Below are 22396 nucleotides of genomic sequence, written 5' to 3'. Positions count from 1 at the left end.
TCCACTCTCGCTTTGTTTCGTTCCTGGCACCACCTCTGACCATCAAAACCTAAATAAGATACTATATGTGTGTATTTGCAAAGATAGAAACACAGGGTATATTCTAGGGCTAGGCGCTATATCGAATATATTCGATATATCGCGGGTATGTCTCTGTACGATATAGAAAATTACTATATCGTGATATTCGAGTATGCGTTCTCACACAGTTGCTTTTAGCTGCGGGCATTACACTGCAGGCTCTTCTCGCTCTTTCTTGTCTCTCCTTCTCACAGAGACTTAAAACAAGCGCACCTTCTTACATACGTCACATACAGACACGTGTGCAACGTCAGACGCTCTCGCCGAGCAGACAGGTAGCGGCATGGTAACGTTAGCTGTGATGTTTTTTTGATTGATTGTTGATTGATTGATTGATTGGTCGATTGATTGATTTAAACTTTTATTAGTAGATTGCACAGTTCAGTACATATTCCGTACAATTGACCACTAAACGGTAACACCCGAATAAGTTTTTCAACTTGTTTAAGTCGGGGTCCACATAAATCAATTCATGGTATGCTAGTGGTAATACGAGAGAGAGAAGGTGCGAAACTGGTAACAAATGAAGGAATCATTATTTTCCAAGAAAAACCGCAGGGAGTCTATCGTCTGGCGGTGGTTTGTCTTCAAGCGGGTAGATGATGAAGAAGTATGCGACAAAAGCGTTGCTACAAAAAGTAGCAGCACTGCTAATGTGTCGCATCATTTGAAAAGTCACCCACTAGAGAATGAAGAGTGCTTGAAACTCCGCATGTCAACATCTCCGGCCCGTGCCACACCTACAAAATGCCCAAGCAACCGTTTCCACATCAACACCGTATGAAAAAAATAGTCAACAACAGAAGGAGATAATGTCCACAGGAACTACCACATAGCGAAGGACATACACTATTTGATTTCCTATTATGCAGCTCATTTTTGTTTGACAGTTATTGAAATATCTTGTGTGACATCATGCACAAAAGTGCACTTTATTTGTTTTAAAACATTGTAGTGGTGTTCTGTGCAAAAAGTGCACTTTAATTGAATGTTGTTTTGATATGTCATCTTAGTGACATCATGCACAAAAGTGCACTAATAGCTTGTTTTAAAATGTCTCTGACAATCTTGCACTTTCTCTTTTGGAAATTACATGAATTTTTGTGCCACTGCTTAATAACTGTTTAATAAATAAAGTTTTGGTAAATTGACTTAGTTGTGGTTTGAAATGAGCATATATTAATGCAGTATGAACAAGAATGTTTTAATGTAGAAACATAGAATCATCATACTGCTGTGATTGTATACATCAAGTGTTAATTCAAGACTAAGGAAAAATATAGAGATATATGTCGTGTATCGTAACATGGCCTAAAAATTTCAAATTAGGTCAAGGTCAAAGAGATGAATTGTCATTTTTTTTACCCAAAAGAACAAAAATCTAGTTCTCAATCAGCTAAAGCAAAATAAAAATATTCATACACGATATACATCATATAGAAAAAAATATAAGCAGTAAAAGTGAGAAATACCAATAAAATCAGATAAAATGGTCCTCTTTTTAGTGCATTCAGTCTTTTAATTCGACATGTGAATGTGAGTGTGAATGTTGTCTGTCTATCTGTGTTGGCCCTGCGATGAGGTGGCGACTTGTCCAGGGTGTACCCCGCCATCCGCCCGATTGTAGCTGAGATAGGCTCCAGCGCCCCCCGCGACCCCGAATGGAATAAGCGGTAGAAAATGGATGGATGGATGGATGTTGTTTAGCTGTTGGGGGTGAGGGCGGGTGTTTATGTGAAGAAAAGAAACAGTCGATTTATAAGTCTCACAGCCGAGGGAAAAATGATGTTCAGCTTTCTGCTACAAACCCCGTTTCTATATGAGTTGGGAAATTGTGTTAGATGTACGTAAATATAAACGGAATACAATGATTTGCAAATCATTTTCAACCCATATTCAGATGAATATGCAACAAAGACAACACATTTATTGTTCAAACTGATAAACTTTTTTTTTTTTTGCAAATAATCATTAACTTTAGAATTTGATGCCAGCAACACGTGACAAAGAAGTTGGGAAAGGTTGCAATAAATACTGATAAAGTTGAGGAATGCTCATCAAACACTTATTTGGAACATCCCACAGGTGAACAGGCAAATTGGGAACAGGTGGGTGCCATGATCTGGTATAAAAGTAGATTCCATGAAATGCTCAGTCATTCACAAACAAGGATGGGGCGAGGGTCACCACTTTGTCAACAAATGCGTGAGCAAATTGTTGAACAGTTTAAGAAAAACCTTTCTCAAGCAGCTATTGCAAGGAATTTCAGGATTTCACCATCTACGGTCCGTAATATCATCAAAGGGTTCAGAGAATCTGGAGAAATCACTGCACGTAAACAGCTAAGCTTGTGACCTTCGATCCCTCAGGCTGTACTGCATCAACAAGTGACATCAGTGTGTAAAGGATATCACCACATGGGCTCAGGAACACTTCAGAAACCCACTGTCAGTAACTACAGATGGTCGCTACATCTGTAAGTGCAAGTTAAAACTCTCCTATGCAAGGCGAAAACCGTTTATCAACAACACCCAGAAATGCCGTCGGCTTCGCTGGGCCTGAGCTCATCTAAGATGGACTGATACAAAGTGGGAAAGTATTCTGTGGTCTGACGAGTCCACATTTCAAATTGTTTTTGGAAACTGTGGACGTCGTGTCCTCCGGACCAAAGAGGAAAAGAACCATCCGGATTGTTATAGGCGCAAAGTTGAAAAGCCAGCATCTGTGATGGTATGGGGGTGTATTAGTGCCCAATACATGGGTAACTTACACATCTGTGAAGGCGCCATTAATGCTGAAAGGTACATACAGGTTTTGGAGCAACATATGTTGCCATCCAAGCAACGTTACCATGGACGCCCCTACTTATTTCAGCAAGACAATGCCAAGCCACGTGTTACATCAACGTGGCTTCATAGTAAAAGAGTGCTGGTTCTTGACTGGCCTTCCTGTAGTCCAGACCTGTCTTCCATTGAAAATGTGTGGCGCATTATGAAGCCTAAAATACCACAACGGAGACCCCTGGACTGTTGAACAACTTAAGCTGTACATCAAGCAAGAATGGGAAAGAATTCCACCTGAGAAGCTTAAAAAATGTGTCTTCTCAGTTCCCAAACGTTTACTGAGTGTTGTTAAAAGGAAAGGCCATGTAACACAGTGGTGAACATGCCCTTTCCCAACTACTTTGGCACGTGTTGCAGCCATGAAGTTTTAAGTTAATTATTATTTGCAAAAAAAGAATAAAGTTTATGAGTTTGAACATCAAATATCTTGTCTTTGTAATGCATTCAATTGAATATGGGTTGAAAAGGATTTGCAAATCATTGTATTTCGTTTATATTTACATCTAACACAATTTCCCAACTCATATGAAAACGGGGTTTGTATTTTTGCAGCCAATGCTGCTGTATCTCCTCCCTGATGGCAAAAGGGAGAAGATGTGGTGGGAGGAGTGAAGTGAGTCCGTGATGATGGAGGTGGTGTTACTGATGCAGCGCTTCCGATGTAGCTCCATCAGGCAGAGGAGTGGGGCACCGATAATGTTACTGGCTGTCTAGGCCAGTCTGTTAAGCCGCTTTGTGTCCTTTGCAGTATGGTAAAACCATGTGTTAGGATGCTTTCAACGGTGCCCTGTAGAAGGTGGTGAGGTGTGTGGTCAGATTCCTGAGTCTGCGGAGGGAAAAGCGACCACCAAGGTTTCAGTGGTTGAAGTGAGGTCATCATCAATGTGTATGCATACTCACTGTTGTCCTTAATGAGGCCCCTCACCGTTGTGTCATCTGCAAACTTCAAGACAGAGTTGTTGCTGAATTTGGCAGTACAGTCAAAGGTAAGTAGGCTGAAGAGTAGAGGGCTCAGGACGCAGCCGTCGAGGAGCCTCTGCTCAATGTCTGTAATAGGTGGCTGCTCAACCTGACTGCCTGCTGTCGCTGTGTCAGAAAGTTGTGGACCCAGTCACAGAGGCTGTTGTCCACCTGTAGTAGCTGAAGGTTTTCCACAAGCTGCTGTGGGTTGATGGTATTGAAGAAACTGGTGAAATCTATTAACAGGGTCCTGGCGTAGGCGTTTCTCTGCTCAAGAAGACCTGGCGTGAGGTGGAGAATGCTGGTAATTGTGTCTTCTGTAGATCTGTTTTTCCAGTAAGGGGAATGATTGGCACGGGCACAGGGGTTAGCGCATGTGCCTCACAATACGAAGGTCCTGGGTAGTCCTGAGTTCAATCCCGGGCTCAGGATTTTTCTGTGTGGAGTTTGCATGTTCTCCCTGTGACTGCGTGTGTTCTCTCCGGGTACTCCGGCTTCCTCCCACCTCTAAAGGCATGCACCTGGGGTTAGGTTGATTGGCAACACTAAATTGGCCTTAGTGTATGAATGTTGTCTGTCTATCTGTGTTGGCCCTGCGATGAGGTGGCGACTTGTCCGGGGTGTACCCCGCATTCCACCCGAATGCAGCTGACAGGCTCCAGCACCCCCCGCCGCCCCGAAAAAGGAAAAGCGGTAGGAAATGGATGGATGGATGGAAATGAGTGGGTCAGCTGAGAGGCAGTTTTTAACTTGCTGCATGATCAGGCGTTCAAAACACTTCTTTACAATAGGTGTGGGCGCTACAGAGAAATTGGAGAGGCTGACAGGATGCAAGGATGGCGACTCTTTTGAGGCAGGTGGGAATGACAGCCTGTTGGAGTGAGATGTTGAAGATGTCAGCACAGTTTTTGAGAACACATCCAGGGACGTTATCTGGTCCTTGCGTGGGTTGACGCTAGCCAGGGCCTTTAGTACTCTAGCTGTGGTAAGCCGTAGTGTCTGTTTGTTGGCAGAAGTGTCTATGCATGCTTGCTGTTTTTGTCCTCAAGATGTGCATAAAATGTGTTCAGTTTATTTGGAAACAGGGTCAGAGTGACACGTCTGCCGGGGAGTGGGTTTATAGTCAGTGATGGAGTGAATTCCCTGCCACAAGCGACGTGAATCTTTAGCTTCAGAAATGGCTGTTCAGTGTATGTGCCTTTTAACCCCTTTAATTCCTCAGGCAAGATTGCCTCTTGCGAGTGTATATGTTGTAGAGTGTCTAGCTCTGAATGCCTCTGAGCAATGAGCACACTTGCCCGGTCAGCCATGGTTTCCGACCTCTGTCACATCCTCAGTACACTTGTTGATGTAACTGATTACAAAATATGTGTATTCCCGTAAATCTGTCTTTCCATCCTGTGTTGCTGCCTCGCTGAAGATGTCCCAGTGTGTGGTGTCAAAACAGCTCCATAGTGCTGATTTTTCTTCCTGTGGCCATATTCTTGACCTCACTGATCACTGGCTCGGTCTGTATGCTGGTATGAGTCTGACAGTTATATGGTCCTAAAACCTTGAACTGAGTCAGGTTAATCAAACAGTTCAGATGTTTTTTTCATAAACCATTCCATCCCTAATAGAAGCTATGGGATGAATTGTCTTAGATTACAGTATGTAATTATTTGATTCTGCCTAGAAATACAAATTATGTTGATCTGTTTGGATTAAAAGGGAATTAAATTCATATGTTTGGTACAAACAAAGAGCCCTCCAGGTTAGGAATGTTATTTTAAATGCAGAAACATGACAATGGCCTTTATTTTAAAGAGAGGGAAAAAATATGATGCTTATTTACAATGTTTTTTACTGTCTTTTGTAGATCCCCACCAATGGAGCCGTGTGGGATGTGTACATTAACTTTGCCAAAGGGTCTTTGGTGCAATGGGAGAAAATAATCCCTTCATTTGTGTACAACAGCGAGCAGCCATTTTTTGAAATGCTGGTTCCCACCACCGACACAGTCCGCTATGGCTATTTGATGGAAAAACTGCTGTCTGTCCGCCATTCTGTTCTCTTTACTGGCTCTACAGGAGTGGGGAAGGCAAGTAAAAAAACAAAACACTTTAGATTCTGCTGTCTTGATGGATATGTTTTTCAAATTATCACTTTGTCTGTGAAAATACGTTCATGTTGACAAAAAAAATAAGTAAATGTGTGTCTTCCCCAGTCAGTGATAGCTCGAGGTCTTCTCAACACTATCCAGGAGAACTGTGGCTATGTTCCTGTGTATATCAACTTCTCTGCTCAGACCTCCTCTGCACGCACACAAGAAATCATCGAGTCCAAGCTGGAAAAAAAGAGGAAGAATATGCTTGGTAAATAGAACCCCCAAAAACTAGGACTGTCAAATAATTTTTATAGTAACACATATTATATTATTCACATTTTGAACTTAGTTAAAACATTACTATTCACGATTAATCACAGATCTATAGAAGTTTTTTTAATCTTTTATAAGCGTACCTCAGACAGATAATTTTAAAGTTTTTAATATTATCCCATGCAGTGGTGCGCCGTGCGTTTCCCACCTAGGCCTTCAGTGATGTCCGGCTTCAATGATTACCTCTCAAAATACCATAATTTGTGTCACCACATGACCATTGCTGGAGAAATGCTACACAGAAACTACATTTACGCACTACTGTGCATTAAATCACTACCAACAGTGTACATAACACTTTATTTTCTGGCGCATTTAAAAATCAATAAAACAGCTTCAGCAATTTTAACATATTTTATGTGGTACTGTTAAATTGCAAAAAACATATTAAAAATGAAAAAATTCAGAAATAAAATATCTGAACTCACAATCTGTTGAACCCATTTGAGCTTCCGGGGTTGGCCAACATCGTATCACAAGATGTAGTTTCTCTTTAAATATTCTTCTTGAAAATGGCCTTGCAAATATATGTGCTGTCTTGTCTAATCGTAAAAGATGCAGACGAGGCGTGTTGGCTGAGTTCTTAAAGTTTACTCCACAAGGTGCTCATCAAAAACATCCCGCTGCCGGCATGGCTAAACGCGGCTACTGCGCATGCTCTTCACTACTGTGGCATGCTGGGTAATGGAGTTCTTATGTTACCTAGCTCATAACATCACAATATATTTACAACAACTCGTGATCTGATTGGCTATCGCAACTGTCTATTACTGTATGTCCCTGTTCACTTACAGCGCACGGACGGCAGCATTGTTGATTCTGAAGGCCCGGGCAGATTTGGTACAGCATGTCAACATAAGCTAGCTAAATTCTGATTGGATAAAAACTCTATAACTTAAAAACAACAGTGCTGGAAGGCGCATAATATGACATGAAGAGAATATGAATACTTTTAGATATTTAGGGAAAGTAAATGAAAAAAAAAATGTTATCTTTAATTATGATCATGATTTCTGGTTATATTAGGCCAGCACAGAAGGCCTTGCTGGCCCTGACGGCACACCACTGATCCCATGGGACTCGACAATTTGTTTAATGTTTGTTTATTAATCATTATGCATTTTTAAACACTTGCGGGGCCGCATGTTAGCGGTAGTTGCCGTGATTACAAGATGCAAATGGAATGCATGAATGTAGCTTGCAGGTAAAAGAATATTTAATGACACCAGTCGTCAAACTCTAAAAAAAACACTCTAATGCAGGGAAGTGCACGTAAAACAGAACACTAGTGCGGTGAAACTAGTGAGGGAAACTCAAAACATGGCTACAGTTACGGTGATGCGTGAAAAGAACACACATCGTGCCACAGCAGTCAATTCTCAAGCTCTGAATAAAGCGCAAGGCTGGCTTTAGAAGTCTGTCCAATTACTAAAACAAATCAGGTGAACTTAATAGCGCTCTGAAGTAGTTGGATCAGGAAGAGAAACCAAAATAAGAGCGCAAGACCTGAACTAAATCATAAAATACAGGAAAATGCCAACAAACTCAAAATAAAGCACTGGCTGTAGTGACAAATGTTAATCGTGCATCAAAAAATAAAATTGTGCCGGTAATTAGCGTTAGCTCATTATGATCGCCTTACTTTGAGAGCCGTAAAAAGCAACAACAAAAAACATTAATTATTCAAAACTGTGTGGGAAGTAAAAATAAAATAAGTTACAATTTTCGGACTTCATGTGTTCACACAGATACAGTAGTACCAGGTTTAATTAGTTGTGTGACGCAGTTTGTACCTTGAAAACGGTGTCGCCCATTGAAATGAATACAAATCAATTTAATCTGTGTTTGGCCCCCAAAATAAGATAATGCAATAGCGTAAGACTGGATGATTTGATTGCCGCTTACGGGGTTCACTGTGACATGCAAAATGCCGATTTGTATTGGGGAGGCTCGTAACACTAATTCTTGCTCGCAATCTAAAGCATTACAATTAGCCAAGAGACAGATTGTATACCAAGGTACCACTGTATTGGTTTAATCAGTATGTCATCGTTTAATGAAAGTATCAATGTTTTTGTCCTTTCTTCCAATGTTCGTACTTGTTTCTTGTGTGTAGGCGCTCCAAAGGACAAGAGGATTGTGGTGTTCGTGGACGATCTGAATATGCCGAAGCTGGACAGTTATGGCTCACAGCCGCCCATCGAGCTCCTGCGTCAGTTTCAGGACTTTTCTGGTTTTTATGACAGGGAAAATTTCTTCTGGAAAGAGATACAGGTACCCACATTGGCAATGAACCAAAGTAATACCTGGATGTGTTTGTGTGTTTCCGTTTGTGCGTGTGTAAAATATCAGCATAATCTTTGTGCATGACTTCAAATCAGTCCATCCCGAATTTTGGGCGCTTTTTTTGTGATTGTTGCGGCCTAATAGGCTGCATTTTGCGTCAGCTTTTTCAGAAAGTTGCGGCAAAAGTTACAATGTTGAATCAACTTGTGATTTTATGAATTTGTTATCACGTTTTAGGTGTTCCTTGTGAACCTAACCTAAAACAGGACAAGATTTAAAAAATATATAAAACAAAAACAATACGAAGGTCCTGGGTTCGATCCCTGGGGTCTTTCTGTGTGGAGTTTGCATGTTCTCCCCGTGACTGCGTGGGTTTCCTCCGGGTACTTTGGCTTCCTCCCACCTCCAAAGACATGCACCTGGGTATAGGTTGACTGGCAACACTAAATTGGCCCTCGTGTGCGAAATTTGTCTGTCTATCTGTGTTGGCCCTGCGATGAGGTGGCGACTTGTCCAGGGTGTACCCCGCCTTCCGCCCGAATGCAGCTGAGATAGGCTCCAGCATGTGTGGATGGAGATAGTTGTAATATGTGTTTCTACAGTATCCATGTTCGCGTGGGCATAGCCTAATAATAGTAGAGATGTTAGGTGGCCGATATTTGCCTGTTTTAACTGATTAGCTGATGGGCTGCCAAGCCCAGCCGATCTTTACCACAGATGTGTCCCTTTTTTTAACATGCTAAGATTGTACTCAAGTAAAAGATTATTTCAAAAGAGATGCACGCTCAAGGAGACACAATCATATTTCCATATTGCTCGGTACACACATCCGGGAGTTAAATGTATTCCAGGAGGGTGCGTGTGGTGCCAGAACACCGGCTCAAATTGGAGGCAAGCTGCAATTAGTGCGTCAACAAGAAGCCACTTTTACATTTCTAATCCTTACCATTGCATTAAATTATCTAGCATTATATGGCATTATCTCTGTAGGATTAGAGGGAAATTAATGGCTAAGCATGCTACACGCACACACGGCTAAAACTTCAATATAAAGTAGGGTGATCGATCCAGAAGTCGACACTATCGATACCTAATACGGTATCAGTGTATAAACAATACTAAAGTGATTAGATCAACATAAGGCAGACAGGGAGGCTTTAGGGCAAGACCCACATGATTCAAGTGGGAGACAATAGTAGTAGACAGAAACAGGAAGTAGTTCTGAGCTACGCGGGAGGACGACAATTGTGGTTTTTGATGAATAAAGAGTTGATATAATGTTACGTTGTTGTTCCTGCTTTGTCTACACAAGAAACAAACATAAGTTGTAATTGGACAGTTGAACACTGCGCAGAGACAAATTCCCATGGTAAGAATGATGCTGATTGGCCTTAATATGCAAGGAAATTGCGGCATTGGACAAAGTTGCGAGGATGCGCAAAATTTGCGGGGATTGGTTGAATTTGTGTGAAATGGCGGGATCGCAACATCGCAAATTCCTGGAGGTACTGATAAATATATATTTTTTAAGTGTTTAAATTTAATGATTGCACTCAAGGATAAATTATTAAGATTATACTACAAATTAATTTTATTGGCCCCTGAAAATGAAATCTCTTCTCTGTCATCAACCAAATTATGATCAAAGTGCCTTGTGTACCTGTTTTACTTTTAATGTTTGATTCAGTTTTTTATTGTCTGCTGAAGGACATGACTATTGCTGCAGCGTGTGCTCCTCCAGGAGGAGGACGTAACCCTGTGACACCTCGCTTCATCCGACACTTCAGCATGTTGTGCTTGCCCACGCCCTCAGAACAAAGTCTCAAACAGATCATCATTGTCAGGACAAACATCACAAACACACACATTACTAAGTTCACTTTTCTTCAGCTTTTCTTTTGTTTTACTGCTTTACTTCAGGCCATCTTGTCGGGTTTCCTCAAAGAGTTCCCCCAGCCGGTGAAGGACTGCAGCAAACAAATCGTGGATTCTGCTGTAGAGATTTACAACCGCTTGAGCGTGGATCTGCTTCCCACTCCAGCCAAGTCTCACTACGTCTTCAATCTCAGGGACTTGTCCAAGTGTGTCCAGGGTGAGCCAAGACTAATTCTGCATGTGTTGCATATGTACATGTTATTTAGCCACACAAGCGTCACACACATATACTGTATACATGTTCATGTTTTCACTTGAAACTGGGTTTTTGCTTAAGGTGTGTTTCTTTAAGTAGGTCATATTATGATTGTTTTTTCTACATTAGTTAGAGACCAGGAAACAAGCTTAAGCAAAGCAAATATGCAATTATATCACATACAACTCGAGACTTGCAAAGAGATGTTTTGCAAACCATCTTCAAGCTGCCTTCTAACCCCCTCTTCGGGATTTGCCATTTTGTGGGCAGTCTTATTTACATGCCTCCACTTCGACTGCGTCTTCTTCTTGCCAGCCATGTTGTAGTTTTAGCGCTTCAGTTAGGATACTTCTGACAGATATAACAAAGACCTATACATTACTTTGTAATAGAAATGGCACTAGTGGAAGATTTTAGCATGCATGTGCATGTACGAGCCAGTCTGCCCCAAAGTAAGAGGACAGAGGAAAAAAAAAGGGGAGCTTATTGACTACAATTTCAGACTAAAATGGCAGACTCGCACAAAGCTCTTTGGGTAGATCGCCACCATAATGGACATATCTGCTGATGTCACACTTAGAAAAAATGTCACCTATAGGGCAAATTTCAAACGACTTGTATGAAGGAAGACAAAGTTGTTTTTTAAATATCTCTACCATGCCTAAATGAGTTGTTTTCAAATTTTTGGGACTTATGCAGATCCCAAATAGACAAAAACAGGTACCAATAGGTTAGAACAGTTGATTTTGCAAAATATGTTATGTTAAGAGACTCACAACTATGTGTTGTGATTTGTATTGACAAATTTACATTTACTGTAAAGTGCCCCAGGATTTGAAATCAATCTTAAGAGATTTTTGAATGAAGGGATTTTGCGAGACTGGCAATAATATCAGAGTTCTTACTTTAGATTGATTGTGATGCAAGACTGCAGACTTTCTGCTTCCTGCAGTCTTTTGACTTCTTTTTAACGTTTCCAGCTCAAACTTTAAGAATTGTTTGTGCTGTGTCAGTAAATTGCTAAGAACAGAAACATGTTCACAAACTAAAATACATATTCATAGTGAAAAGTACATTAGCAGGAATAATTATTTGAAATAAGTTCACAAGCAAAATGTTCATGTAAGTGCATTTTAACACGGAGAGACAGAGTATTAACAACACATCCAGAAATAACATAAAGTTTGTAATTGATTGAATAAAAAAGTATTTAATCATTAATCAATCGAAACATTACTTAGTTCTTAGGATTTTCTTCTTTATGGATACTCTCCAAATTGTGTTTTTTTTAAGATTTCTCTTGGCAAACACATATAATCCCATATTGTGTTTGCATGAAAAATTGTGAAATAATCTCTGATACAAGCAGTGTTTACTTGTGCAAAGGTAGACTGCCAGTTAACATCTACATTTCCTCCAATAAGCACACAAGGTTGGTCTTTATTGTTGCCAAAAAAAACAATTACAACTCTACTCTAAAAGCATAAGTCTGTATGTGATAAAGGTAATTTTTTTCATACATACTATTGTTTTCTGTTTGACTAATTTCACTTGATCAAACCTCTTCGTGCTGATATCACATCAGATTATTAACGGTACCGGACAATGTTCAAGGCGCCAAGTCAGTATTGAATCAGAAGTGAAAAAGTTGTGTCGGGACACCCCTATGATGAGATTGACGCCCTGGTACAAGATCGGTCCCAGCTCCGCAGGAGATGGAGGAAAGCATCGGCGGAGGAGAGAGAAGGCCTGAAGGTGTTATGGGACGAGGTGAGACAGAAGCTGGACAGCATGCTAAGAGCAGAACGTATTCACAGACACAGGAAAAGAAAGGAGAAAGAAAGAGCTAGCTTCATGAGGAATCCTTTCAAGCACGCCCATCAGCTTCTGAAGGAGAAAAGAAGCGGGAAACTGGAAGCCACCAAGGAGGAGCTTGAGCAGTACATGAGGGGCCAAATACAGCGACTCAAAGAGGAACGATCCGTTAGGTTCACCAGGATACGTCCCTCCTCGACCTCCTCCAACCACGCAGTTTGACAGCTCCCCTCCTTGGCTGAGCTAGGTAAGAACAGTCGTCAAGAAAGCAAGGTCAGCATCAGCTCCTGGGCCTAACGGAATCCCCTAAAAGCTATACAATAACTGCCCCCAAGTGCTGAAATGCTTGTGGAAGCTAATGAGCACAGCATGGAAGAATCTACTCATTCCGTGGAGTGGCAGAGAGCTGTGGCGGCGTTTATTCCGAAAGATCAGGAGTCCCATAACATCAGTCAATTCAGGAGCATTGCTCTGTTGAATGTCGAGGGAAAGATCTTCTTTGCAGTCATGGCCAAGAGACTAACATAGACCATAGACCTTCTCTTTGGTGCAATAACCCATTCCACCAACCACCCTGTTTTTGTTTTTTTGTTTTTCATGTATATATTCATTTCACACCATATTCATTGCACTTCTACATTTTTTATATTTTTATATATTTGCACATTGTTTTTCTAGCATGCACACATCGCACTGTATGAAATGGCCTCAATCTCGTTACCTTGCGTAATGACAATAAAGCTGATTCTGATTCTGATTCTGATAAGGCTGCAGACAGGGCAGAGGCTTCCCCCACTCCGAAGCTACATGGACGATGTCACTGTGGTACTGCAAACAGCCTCTTGCACGAGAAGGTGTCCGAAGAGGCTGGATGAGCTAGTGACATGGGCACGGATGAAGATAAAACCCTCCAAGTCACGAAGCCTCTCCTTGCGCAAAGGCACCAGGAACGACAATACCATCTTTGTTGCAGGAGGTGAGCAAATCCCTCTACTGGTCAACCAGTCCATCCAAAGCCTAGGGAGGCAGTACAATGCGGACCTGTCGGACTTCACACTGTACCAAAGGGTTATGTGGCCACTGAAGATGTGCGAGATTCGATCCTCAACAGCCAACGGGTTGGACAGACTCGCCAACTCCTACATCCAAAAGTGGCTGGGCCTACCGCGTTGCTTCTCCGACACTGGCTTATTTGGGGGAACTTCGCTGCATCTGCCGATCCAGACCATCACCCTGGGCTATAAGTAGGAGAAGGCCAGATTGTTTTTTGAGCTGGAAGAATCCTCAGATCCTACAGTGAGTAATGCACGCTTACCCACCCGAACAGGCCGGAAGTGGCAAGCAGGGCCAGATGTCGCCAAGGCCATTGGCAGGCTCCAACACCAGGAGATAGTTGGCAGGGTGCAAGTAGGGAGAGTGGGGCTTGGCTGGGGAGATTCTCCACGCCTCTGGTCCAAGGCCACAAAGAGGGAACGAGAGCCATGGTCGTGGAAGAGGTCTAAAGGGCGAACCAGGAGAAATATATACCATCAAGGCCGTGTCTCAAGGTCGCCAAGGAAGATGGACCACTTGGGACGGTACCATCATGAGACCCATCAGCTGGGCCGACCAATGGAAGATGCCACAAGCCAGACTCAGCTTCCTACTCAGGGCAACTTTTGACACCTTGCCATGCCCTAGAAACCTCCACCAGTGGTTCGGCCAGGAGGAGAGCTGTCCCCCTATGCGGTGCTTGCAACGCCAGCCTGAAGCACTTGCTATCAGGCTGCAAGGGTCGTTACAGATGGCGGCATGGTCAAGTCCTCATGAAACTGGCCGAAGTCCTGAAGAGCAGTGGACAAGCCCATAGCCAAGCAGCTTCCTGTCATGTTTGTGAGGCAAAGGAGAGACCAGCCGACGAGGCCCCCGCAGTGTCCTCTCTCTGGCAAGGGACTGGAGTATGAGGGCTGATATCGGCAAACAGCTCCAGTTCCCCTGTGAGATCACCACCACCTCACTCCGCCCAGACATTGTGCTGTGGTCTGCTGCTACCAAGTCTGTCATGCTGATAGAGCTCACCATCCCCTGGGAGGAGGGAATCCAGGGAGCCTACGATCGCAAAGCAGCCAAGTATGCAGATCTGGCTGCTGAGTGCAGAGAGGCAGGCTGGTCCACTACCATGTACCCTGTGGAAGTAGGCTGTCAGGGCTTCGTCGGCACATCAACAACAAGGCTGCTCCGAGATGTGGAGTAGCCTTGACGACCGGAGCCAAGCTCCAAAGGGAAACCAAGGCCCTTGCTGAGGAAGCAGAAAAGGGAAGCTTCTGGTTGTGGCTGAGGAGCAGGGATAAGTACTGGGGGTCGAGGCAATAAGATGGGTCAGCTGCAGGGTCATCAGCCGGGGACCACCGAGTTTCACTCTCTTTAACCCCGGAACGCCTCCTGGTGGCGAAACGGTGGCAGCTGCAGCTGACCCAAGGCGCTGTAGGAGGCGCGTCAGGCATACTTGCCCAGCAGAAACAACACCATTTCTGTACAATCAATCTGATGATGGATTTACCCTGTCTAAATTCTTCAGTTTCTTAATCCCTCTAACACATGTAATATTCGCATCCTAGACACACTGTCAGGGATGCTACCTCGGGTCATTAAATGTTTTCAAGCATCAGACACACTCACCAAGGCGAGCAACCCGGCCAGGGTAGATTAGGCAACGCTACTGCACCCACAGATCACTTCTGAGCCACAGCCACCTTAAAGCTACTTCTGCAGCCTTAGTAGCCTTGTTGATGGTCCTTCCGCTCCTCACTCCTGTAATGCTACACATTTTGTAGACGCTACAAGAGGGACTGGCCTGTGAAACCTTTACATCCGACCTCAATGTACTCGCCACCTGTCGCTCCGACAATCTTCCACCAGTTTGGCATAATTTGCCCTCTTTCTTTCATTGGACTCAAGACGGTCCTCTTATGGGATGGTTAATTCTAGGAGGATAAACTGTTTGAAGGCTTCAGAGATATCAGCACAGTATCTGGCCTGACATTGTCTTGAAAGCGATTTCTGTGAGTTTGAGCTGCTTCCCCAAGTCAACTCTTAACTCCCAGTCTTGCACTGATCCTAAGAGGCCAGCGGTTGCTCTGCTAGAAGATTTTGTCTTTTATCCAAAAGTGATGGTCTTCATCGCTGGACAAGGCGCTTATAGACGCTGATGCCACAGTTGAAGGTGTTTGCTTCGGCTTTCAGATCTTGGTCATGCCGCTAGCGATGTTGTCCCTTGCCTAGTACTATGAAATAGGATGTGCTCCAGAGTCTCTCTCTTTAAGCATAGCATGCAGGCTGGAGCCTCCACCTTCCCAAAGCAGAAGAGGTCGGATGGGCTAGGTAACATATCGTAGCCACAGCTTAGCTTGCCACAGCCTGGTGCCATCGCTGTGACTCAGTGTCTTCCACCGCCTCGAAGGCCTTCCACTTCCGCTTAGTCCTCACCTTGATTCCAACCCAAAAAATTTGGGATCGGCTAAGTCTGGGTATTGCAGCACTTCCCTAGTCTGGCTCCCTTAACTTCCTCATTCAGGCTCTAATAGGGAGATTCAGCAAGTTGTTACGCCCTAATAGGGCAATGCTGCTCAAGCTTTGTGAAAGACCTAACCACTTCCGGAGAAACCGACTGACTCTCCTCTCAAATCTTTTGATCGTGGATATCAGCACCAAGAGGGACCAAAGTATCCGTGGAAGGATGCCATGCTGCTATGTCCATGCCTTGAACTTGCAAGGCAGTTACTGACGTGTCCCACTGAGGCTCAGCCTCCAGCTAGATGTCGGTTTTATGAATGGCTGCTTTGTCTCTCAAGCTGCAGTCAAACACTTTCCACAGGCTCTTTAATGTTTTTTCCATGATTGACGGTACCTAGGTGCAGCCAAGTGCAAAGCAAAACTTGCTGGTGATCTTTCCTCCTTTCAGCATGAGGGGTCTGAACTTTGCTCGCTTAAAGCTCATACGAGAACATGCTTTTACTGTGACTCATTCATAAAGGCCTTAATCTGTGGATGGTAAACGCCGTACCTGGTAAGGTACCCCTCGATTTGGCCTCAGCTGACTTCACCAGCATGTTAATGACCAAATATATCTGCTGTACATTATTCGCCCACGCTTTTCCTAATAAAAGACACTTGATATAAAACATCGTTCTCTCTTTATTTTAAGGTATGCTACAATGTGAATCAAGTCAAGTGCGAGACAAGACCCAGATCTTCCGTCTGTTCTGTCATGAATGTCAGCGGGTTTTCCATGATCGTCTCATCAATGCCCAAGATAAAGAGTATTTCAATACCATCGTCTGTGAGACAGCCAGTAAGAGCAGTCATGCTGAATTCTATGTGCTCTTTTGTCTTCATATATGTTGCAGAATAGCACTTACTCATGTCTTTTTTGGCCAGTGAAATATTTTAGTATCAACTTGCAGCCATCATACTTTGTGACTGAGCCCATCATATTTGGGGACTTCATCAAGGTATGTTTCTATTCTTATAAATCATACATCCTCATGTAAATATGGCGATTTGCACCACTTTTGTACTTGTTATTACCTTAGTTGTACACACAGATTTAGTAGATAAAATGCAATGTACTCACCAATAGGGATGTATACTAAGCACCGGTATTCTTAAGTACCGGTTCCTAATTGGGTCGGTCCAAGTGGAACGTTAAAATTCTAGACTAATGATACTGCTATCGGTACTTTTTTTCTTGTTACTGCGTATCACTGCTTGTTATTCATATTCTGCTTTTAGGTGGGTGCAGAAAAGGAAGAACGTCTGTATGAGGATCTTACAGACTTGAATAAGATCCAGGCTGTTCTTCAGGACTATCTGTGTGACTACAACTTGACGTACTCCAAGGAGAGCAAGCTGGTGTTCTTTCAAGATGCCATTGAGCATGTTTCTAGGTACAAAAAAATCAAATCACAAGCCTTCCACTTAGGGCGTATTGTTAAAAAAGTCTTTGGGTTACATCAATGAACAAATGTTTGTTCCATGTATGCTTTCTGCCACACATAAACATGGAGTGATCGATGCTAAAACACAAGTAGACTATATTGCGAACGATACTGAGAATTATATAATAATTTCTCAATTTATTGGCTTAATTGGTTCTGATTCTAAACCTTAAAGTTTCCTGTCGCCCTGCTATATAATCATGATTTTGATCATTGTGTTTACTAGAATTGCCCGCATGATTCGTCTAGAGAGAGGCAATGGCCTGTTGGTTGGAGTAGGAGGCACAGGCAAGCAGTCGCTGACTCGGTTAGCATCCCACATATGTGAGTATCAGTGCTTTGAGATTGAGCTGAGTCGAGGCTACAACTACGATAGTTTCCATGAAGACTTGAGGAGGCTCTACAGGATGGCTGGCGTAGAGCGAAAAGATACAGTGTTCCTTTTTACGGACACTCAGGTACAAAGACTTCAAATGAAAATGAGAAGTAATGCAAGTGTGTTGAAGGATGTGCTTCTTTACGTCCATGTTTTAGATTGTTGTGGAGGAGTTTTTGGAGGACGTCAACAACATGCTGAACTCGGGTGAGGTGCCCAACCTCTTTGAAAAAGATGAACTGGAACAAGTACTTGCTGCAACTCGACCCAAAGCCAAAGAAGTTGGGATCAGTGAGGAGAACAGAGATGAGGTAATAATCAGCACTTTCTGCATACTGTGTCAAAATAAATTATTTTGTACTTTTGTATTCCCTCCAAAAACACAAATGGTCCAAAATGTTTTATGGTAGATCTTTTTACCAGGGGGTGACAGAATAACAAAAAATATATAATTAATAAAACCTGTATCCTCACCCTCATTCCCTACCTTTGTATTAAGTAATGTTGAAAATAATTTTTTAATATTTAAAGAACTACTTTGGATATGATAGGATGACCTTTGTTTACTGAGACAATAAATACAATTATTGAATAAAAAAAAACTCTAAATGCTATGTCGATAAGAAATCAGAGTGTACCCCGCCATTCCACCGGAATGCAGCTAGGATAGGTTCCAGCACTCCCTGCGACCCCGAGAGGAACAAGCAGTAGAAAATGGATGAATGGAATTTCTAAACATAATTTAACTCTTAATTTGATAATACACATGTTGAACTACTCAAAATGTATTCTGGCCAATGTCAACTTTCATTCATTTTTGTACAAGGTTGATGAGATGAAGATGATTCATTTGAGTAACAAGATTGGAAGTAACAAGAGTGAATTGTTAGCATATAATTAGGAAAGTTGAACCTTGATTTACGAGCATAATCAGTTCTTGAACAGGGCTCGTAGATAAAAAGGTTTGTAAATTGAAGCAAATTTCTCAATAGGAAACAATGAATTATTAATTTTATATACAATATTAAAGGGGACCTGCACTTTTTTTGGAATTTTGCCTATCATTCACAATCATTGATCCCCCGCTTCAACCATCCTCGTCACGTTCATTGTGTCCTTGGGCAAAACACTTCACCCTTGCTCCTGATGGGTTGTGGTTAAGTCCTTGCATGTCAGCTCCCGCCATCAGTGTGTGAATGTGTGTGTGAATGGGTGAATGTGGAAATAGTGTCAAATAGTTTTTTTTCACTTTCTAACATAACATTTGGCTCATTGTTGGTGTCTAGCAATGCAGTTATTTAGAGCAATCGAGTATACCTCTAAATCACTTCAAAAATGCATTCAAAAACTGTCAATAATACTTCATATACGCTCCGTAACCTGTATAATAACCAAGCTGTAGCGACATTGTTCTTGTAAGAGCGAACACTGAGAAACTATTTTTCTAGCGTAGTAACACATCGGCGTGCTATGGTATTAGCTGTAAAAGCTAACTACGGAAAGAGATAAGCTGTCTTCTACAACAACACGAAACATGTTTGTTTGTAATGCACAACACTGCGATACGACACCGATTTGTACTGACTGAAAAACATGAACAATCATAATACTGTATCTGTAAAGTATTAGCCCACATTTCATCTTTTGTTTGTACACTGCTGAGCTAGCCAGACAGCGTATGTACTATAGTTGTACTAACACACATGACGTGCTGTGTGTATCATGATCAATATTATAGTGACTCACTCGATGGAAGGTTGTTCATCTGGTCCTGCTGGCCCAGGGCGTTTCCTGTTGATTTTGGGTAAGCACTCCATTTATGTCGAAATGGCTTGGCTCTAAGTTACATAATTATAGCGTCAAAATCACTTTCACCTCACTCTCTCGGGTTCCGTCTGCTCCAACGTCTCACTCTTCCTTTGTGCTCGCTTCTATAAGCAGCAGTATATTTAGCTTCAGTATGAGGTTGTAAATCCTCATTTGTCCAAAAATAGTCATCTTTGTTGTCTTTTACCAAGTCTGCCATGATTAGAAAAGACACTCATGATTGATTCCGGAAGTAAGAACAGAACCAGACGTAAGACGTGCGCTGCTATGGAAACAAAAATCAGTCTAGGGAATGATTAAAATGATCAAAATACGGTGAATATTGAACATATTACCTATTGTTATGAACGTTTATGTTACTACATTATATATAGACTTGCAGTGTGTATATAAAATGTTGCTGGAGAGTTTTGAAGTTGTTTTAGAGGGCTTTGAAGGCTATTAACCGCATCTTTCAAGCGTTTTTTATCATCTTTAAAATATTTTAAAAAACAAAAAACACGTGTGTTCTTGTCTCTCATAATGATTGTGAACAAAAAAGTGCAGTTCCCCTTTAAGGACAGTGCACATTAATAAACAATCTGCTGCATAGGCTGTACATGAGCCAGATCATAGCATTATGTGCTAATTTCCTTTTGTAGCACTGGGAGCAAGCCGGGTGGCGGGGCTCTCCCTTAGAGATAGGGTGAGAAGCTCTGCCATCCGGGGGGAGCTCAAAGTAAAGCCGCTGCTCCTCCATATCGAGAGGAGCCAGATGAGGTGGTTCGGGCATCTGGTCAGGATGCCACCCGAACGCCTCCCTCGGGAGGTGTTTCGGGCACGTCCGACCGGTAGGAGGCCACGGGGAAGACCCAGGACACGTTGGGAAGACTATGTCTCCCGGCTGGCCTGGGAACGCCTCGGGATCCACCGGGAGGAGCTGGACGAAGTGGCTGGGGAGAGGGAAGTCTGGGCTTCCCTGCTTAGGCTGCTGCCCCCGCGACCCGACCTCGGATAAGCGGAAGAAGATGGATGGATGGATGGATGGATGGATGGGAGCAAGGTGGGTGAAGTGTCTTGCCCGTGGACACAACAGTAGTGACTTGAATGGCAGAATCTGGATTCGTACCAGAACCCCTCAACTACCACTTTACCGTTTGAGCTAGTTCCAGCCTTGACAATAAAATATATAACATTTAAGAAGGATTGGAATAGTTATATTTCATGGTAAAGTCTAATTGTACAACGAGGGGACCGACAACAGCTAAATGGGTTATACTTGTATAGCGCTTTTCTACCTTAAAGGTATTCAAAGCGCTATTTCCACATTCAACCATTCACACAAACATTCACACACTGATGGCGGGAGCTGACATTCAAGGACTTAACCACGATTCCTCAGGAGCTAGGGTGAAGTGTCTTGACCAAAGACACAATGGACGTGACTAGGATGATGGAAGCCAGGGATCAAACCAGGAACTCTCACGTTGCTGGCATGGCCGCTCTACCAACCAAGCCATATTTCCTAAGGACTCAAATGACACCAATTTGGTGGAATGATGACCATCGTTATAGCAGAGAATAGCGGAGACATTTATTTCTACGTTATCCAACTAAAAGTAAAATTGTGGGTTTGTGTTTCATTTATAGGTTTTCCAATTCTTTATTTCTCGTGTCCGAGAGAAGATGCATATTGTGCTGTGCATGAGTCCAGTCGGTGATGCCTTCAGGTCTCGCTGTCGAATGTTCCCCTCTCTGGTCAACTGCTGCACTATTGACTGGTTTGTGGAGGTAATAATATTTCCGACTACATACGTATTTCATTTTATGTTAGTGTTTTGATGGTTTTCTATTCTTTTTTATACATATTTATTACACACCCATTCTAACATTTTCAATATCTTTCTGTCCGGGTTCAAGTTAGAGCTCAAGTTTAGTGGGGGTCACCTGAGTGTTAACACATGCAAAACCCTTATCTTGAAAAAAGTCATGTTTCAATTACCTGTATTCCTGAAGTCATGATTGAAAGTCCTCCGAATAAGATGTGTATTGTTTTTCAGGTAGTTCAGAATACCTCAGCTAAGACTTATACACTGTTTTTTTTCCAGTCAAGCGCTAAAAATCCACTGAAGCATTTCTTTTGTTCTGTATTTCCTTCATGATGTGATGCCCAGTGGCCCCGTGAGGCCCTGCTCTCGGTCTCTCAGGCCTTTTTCCAGAATGTGGACTTTGGTACAGAGGAGCTCAAGATGAGCTTCTCAGATTTGTGTGTGGAAACACACGTCAGCGTCTCGACCATGGCCGAGCGATTCTACTTAGAGTTGAGACGTCGATATTACACGACGCCCACGTCCTACTTGGAGCTCATCAACCTGTACCTGTCCATGCTGGACGACAAGAGGAATCTGCTGATTCTTGTAAGGCAAAGCCTAAAATATACATGGATGAATATTTGCAGAAAAAATTAATTGTACTGCAAATAATTTTGTCAATGAAAGCTACAACGCTAAATATTGTATTGTCATGTTAAAGCATAGGCAAGGGATTGAGTTCAGAACATATAACGCTAAATATTAGGGGTGTATCAATCTGATATTGATATTGGATATTGAGCTACAAGGAGCTAGCAGCTACACAACAGCAAAACACACAATACCACACAAGCTAGAGATATGTAATGATTGTCCAGTTTAAAACAGCTCA

The 22396-nt window shown here is 42.5% G+C and overlaps 1 protein-coding gene across 4 annotated transcripts in view; it reads left to right on the top strand.

The window, feature by feature from the left end:
* The window catches only part of dnah6 (dynein, axonemal, heavy chain 6), a 163908-nt gene that overhangs the window by 64613 nt on the left and 76899 nt on the right, over positions 1-22396 (top strand). For 3 of the 4 annotated variants that reach the window (XR_009817684.1, XM_061983898.1, XM_061983897.1), the window contains 12 exons: positions 5743-5964; positions 6091-6238; positions 8420-8577; positions 10297-10428; positions 10510-10681; positions 16719-16865; positions 16952-17025; positions 17306-17460; positions 17738-17969; positions 18046-18198; positions 21344-21484; positions 21868-22110. Coding sequence is in view for 3 of the 4 variants with exons in the window: in XM_061983898.1 (XP_061839882.1) it covers positions 5743-5964; positions 6091-6238; positions 8420-8577; positions 10297-10428; positions 10510-10681; positions 16719-16865; positions 16952-17025; positions 17306-17460; positions 17738-17969; positions 18046-18198; positions 21344-21484; positions 21868-22110 (1977 nt within the window). In the remaining variant the exon portion in view is untranslated. The remainder of the gene's footprint in view (positions 1-5742; positions 5965-6090; positions 6239-8419; positions 8578-10296; positions 10429-10509; positions 10682-16718; positions 16866-16951; positions 17026-17305; positions 17461-17737; positions 17970-18045; positions 18199-21343; positions 21485-21867; positions 22111-22396) is intronic. The other variant, XM_061983899.1, reaches the window with a different exon arrangement.

This window comes from Nerophis lumbriciformis, linkage group LG25, assembly GCF_033978685.3.
Source record: "Nerophis lumbriciformis linkage group LG25, RoL_Nlum_v2.1, whole genome shotgun sequence".
In the NCBI taxonomy this organism is placed as follows: Eukaryota; Metazoa; Chordata; class Actinopteri; order Syngnathiformes; family Syngnathidae; genus Nerophis; species Nerophis lumbriciformis.
The sequence above is the reverse complement of the archived record's forward strand: the minus strand, read 5'-3'. Positions and strand labels throughout refer to the sequence as shown.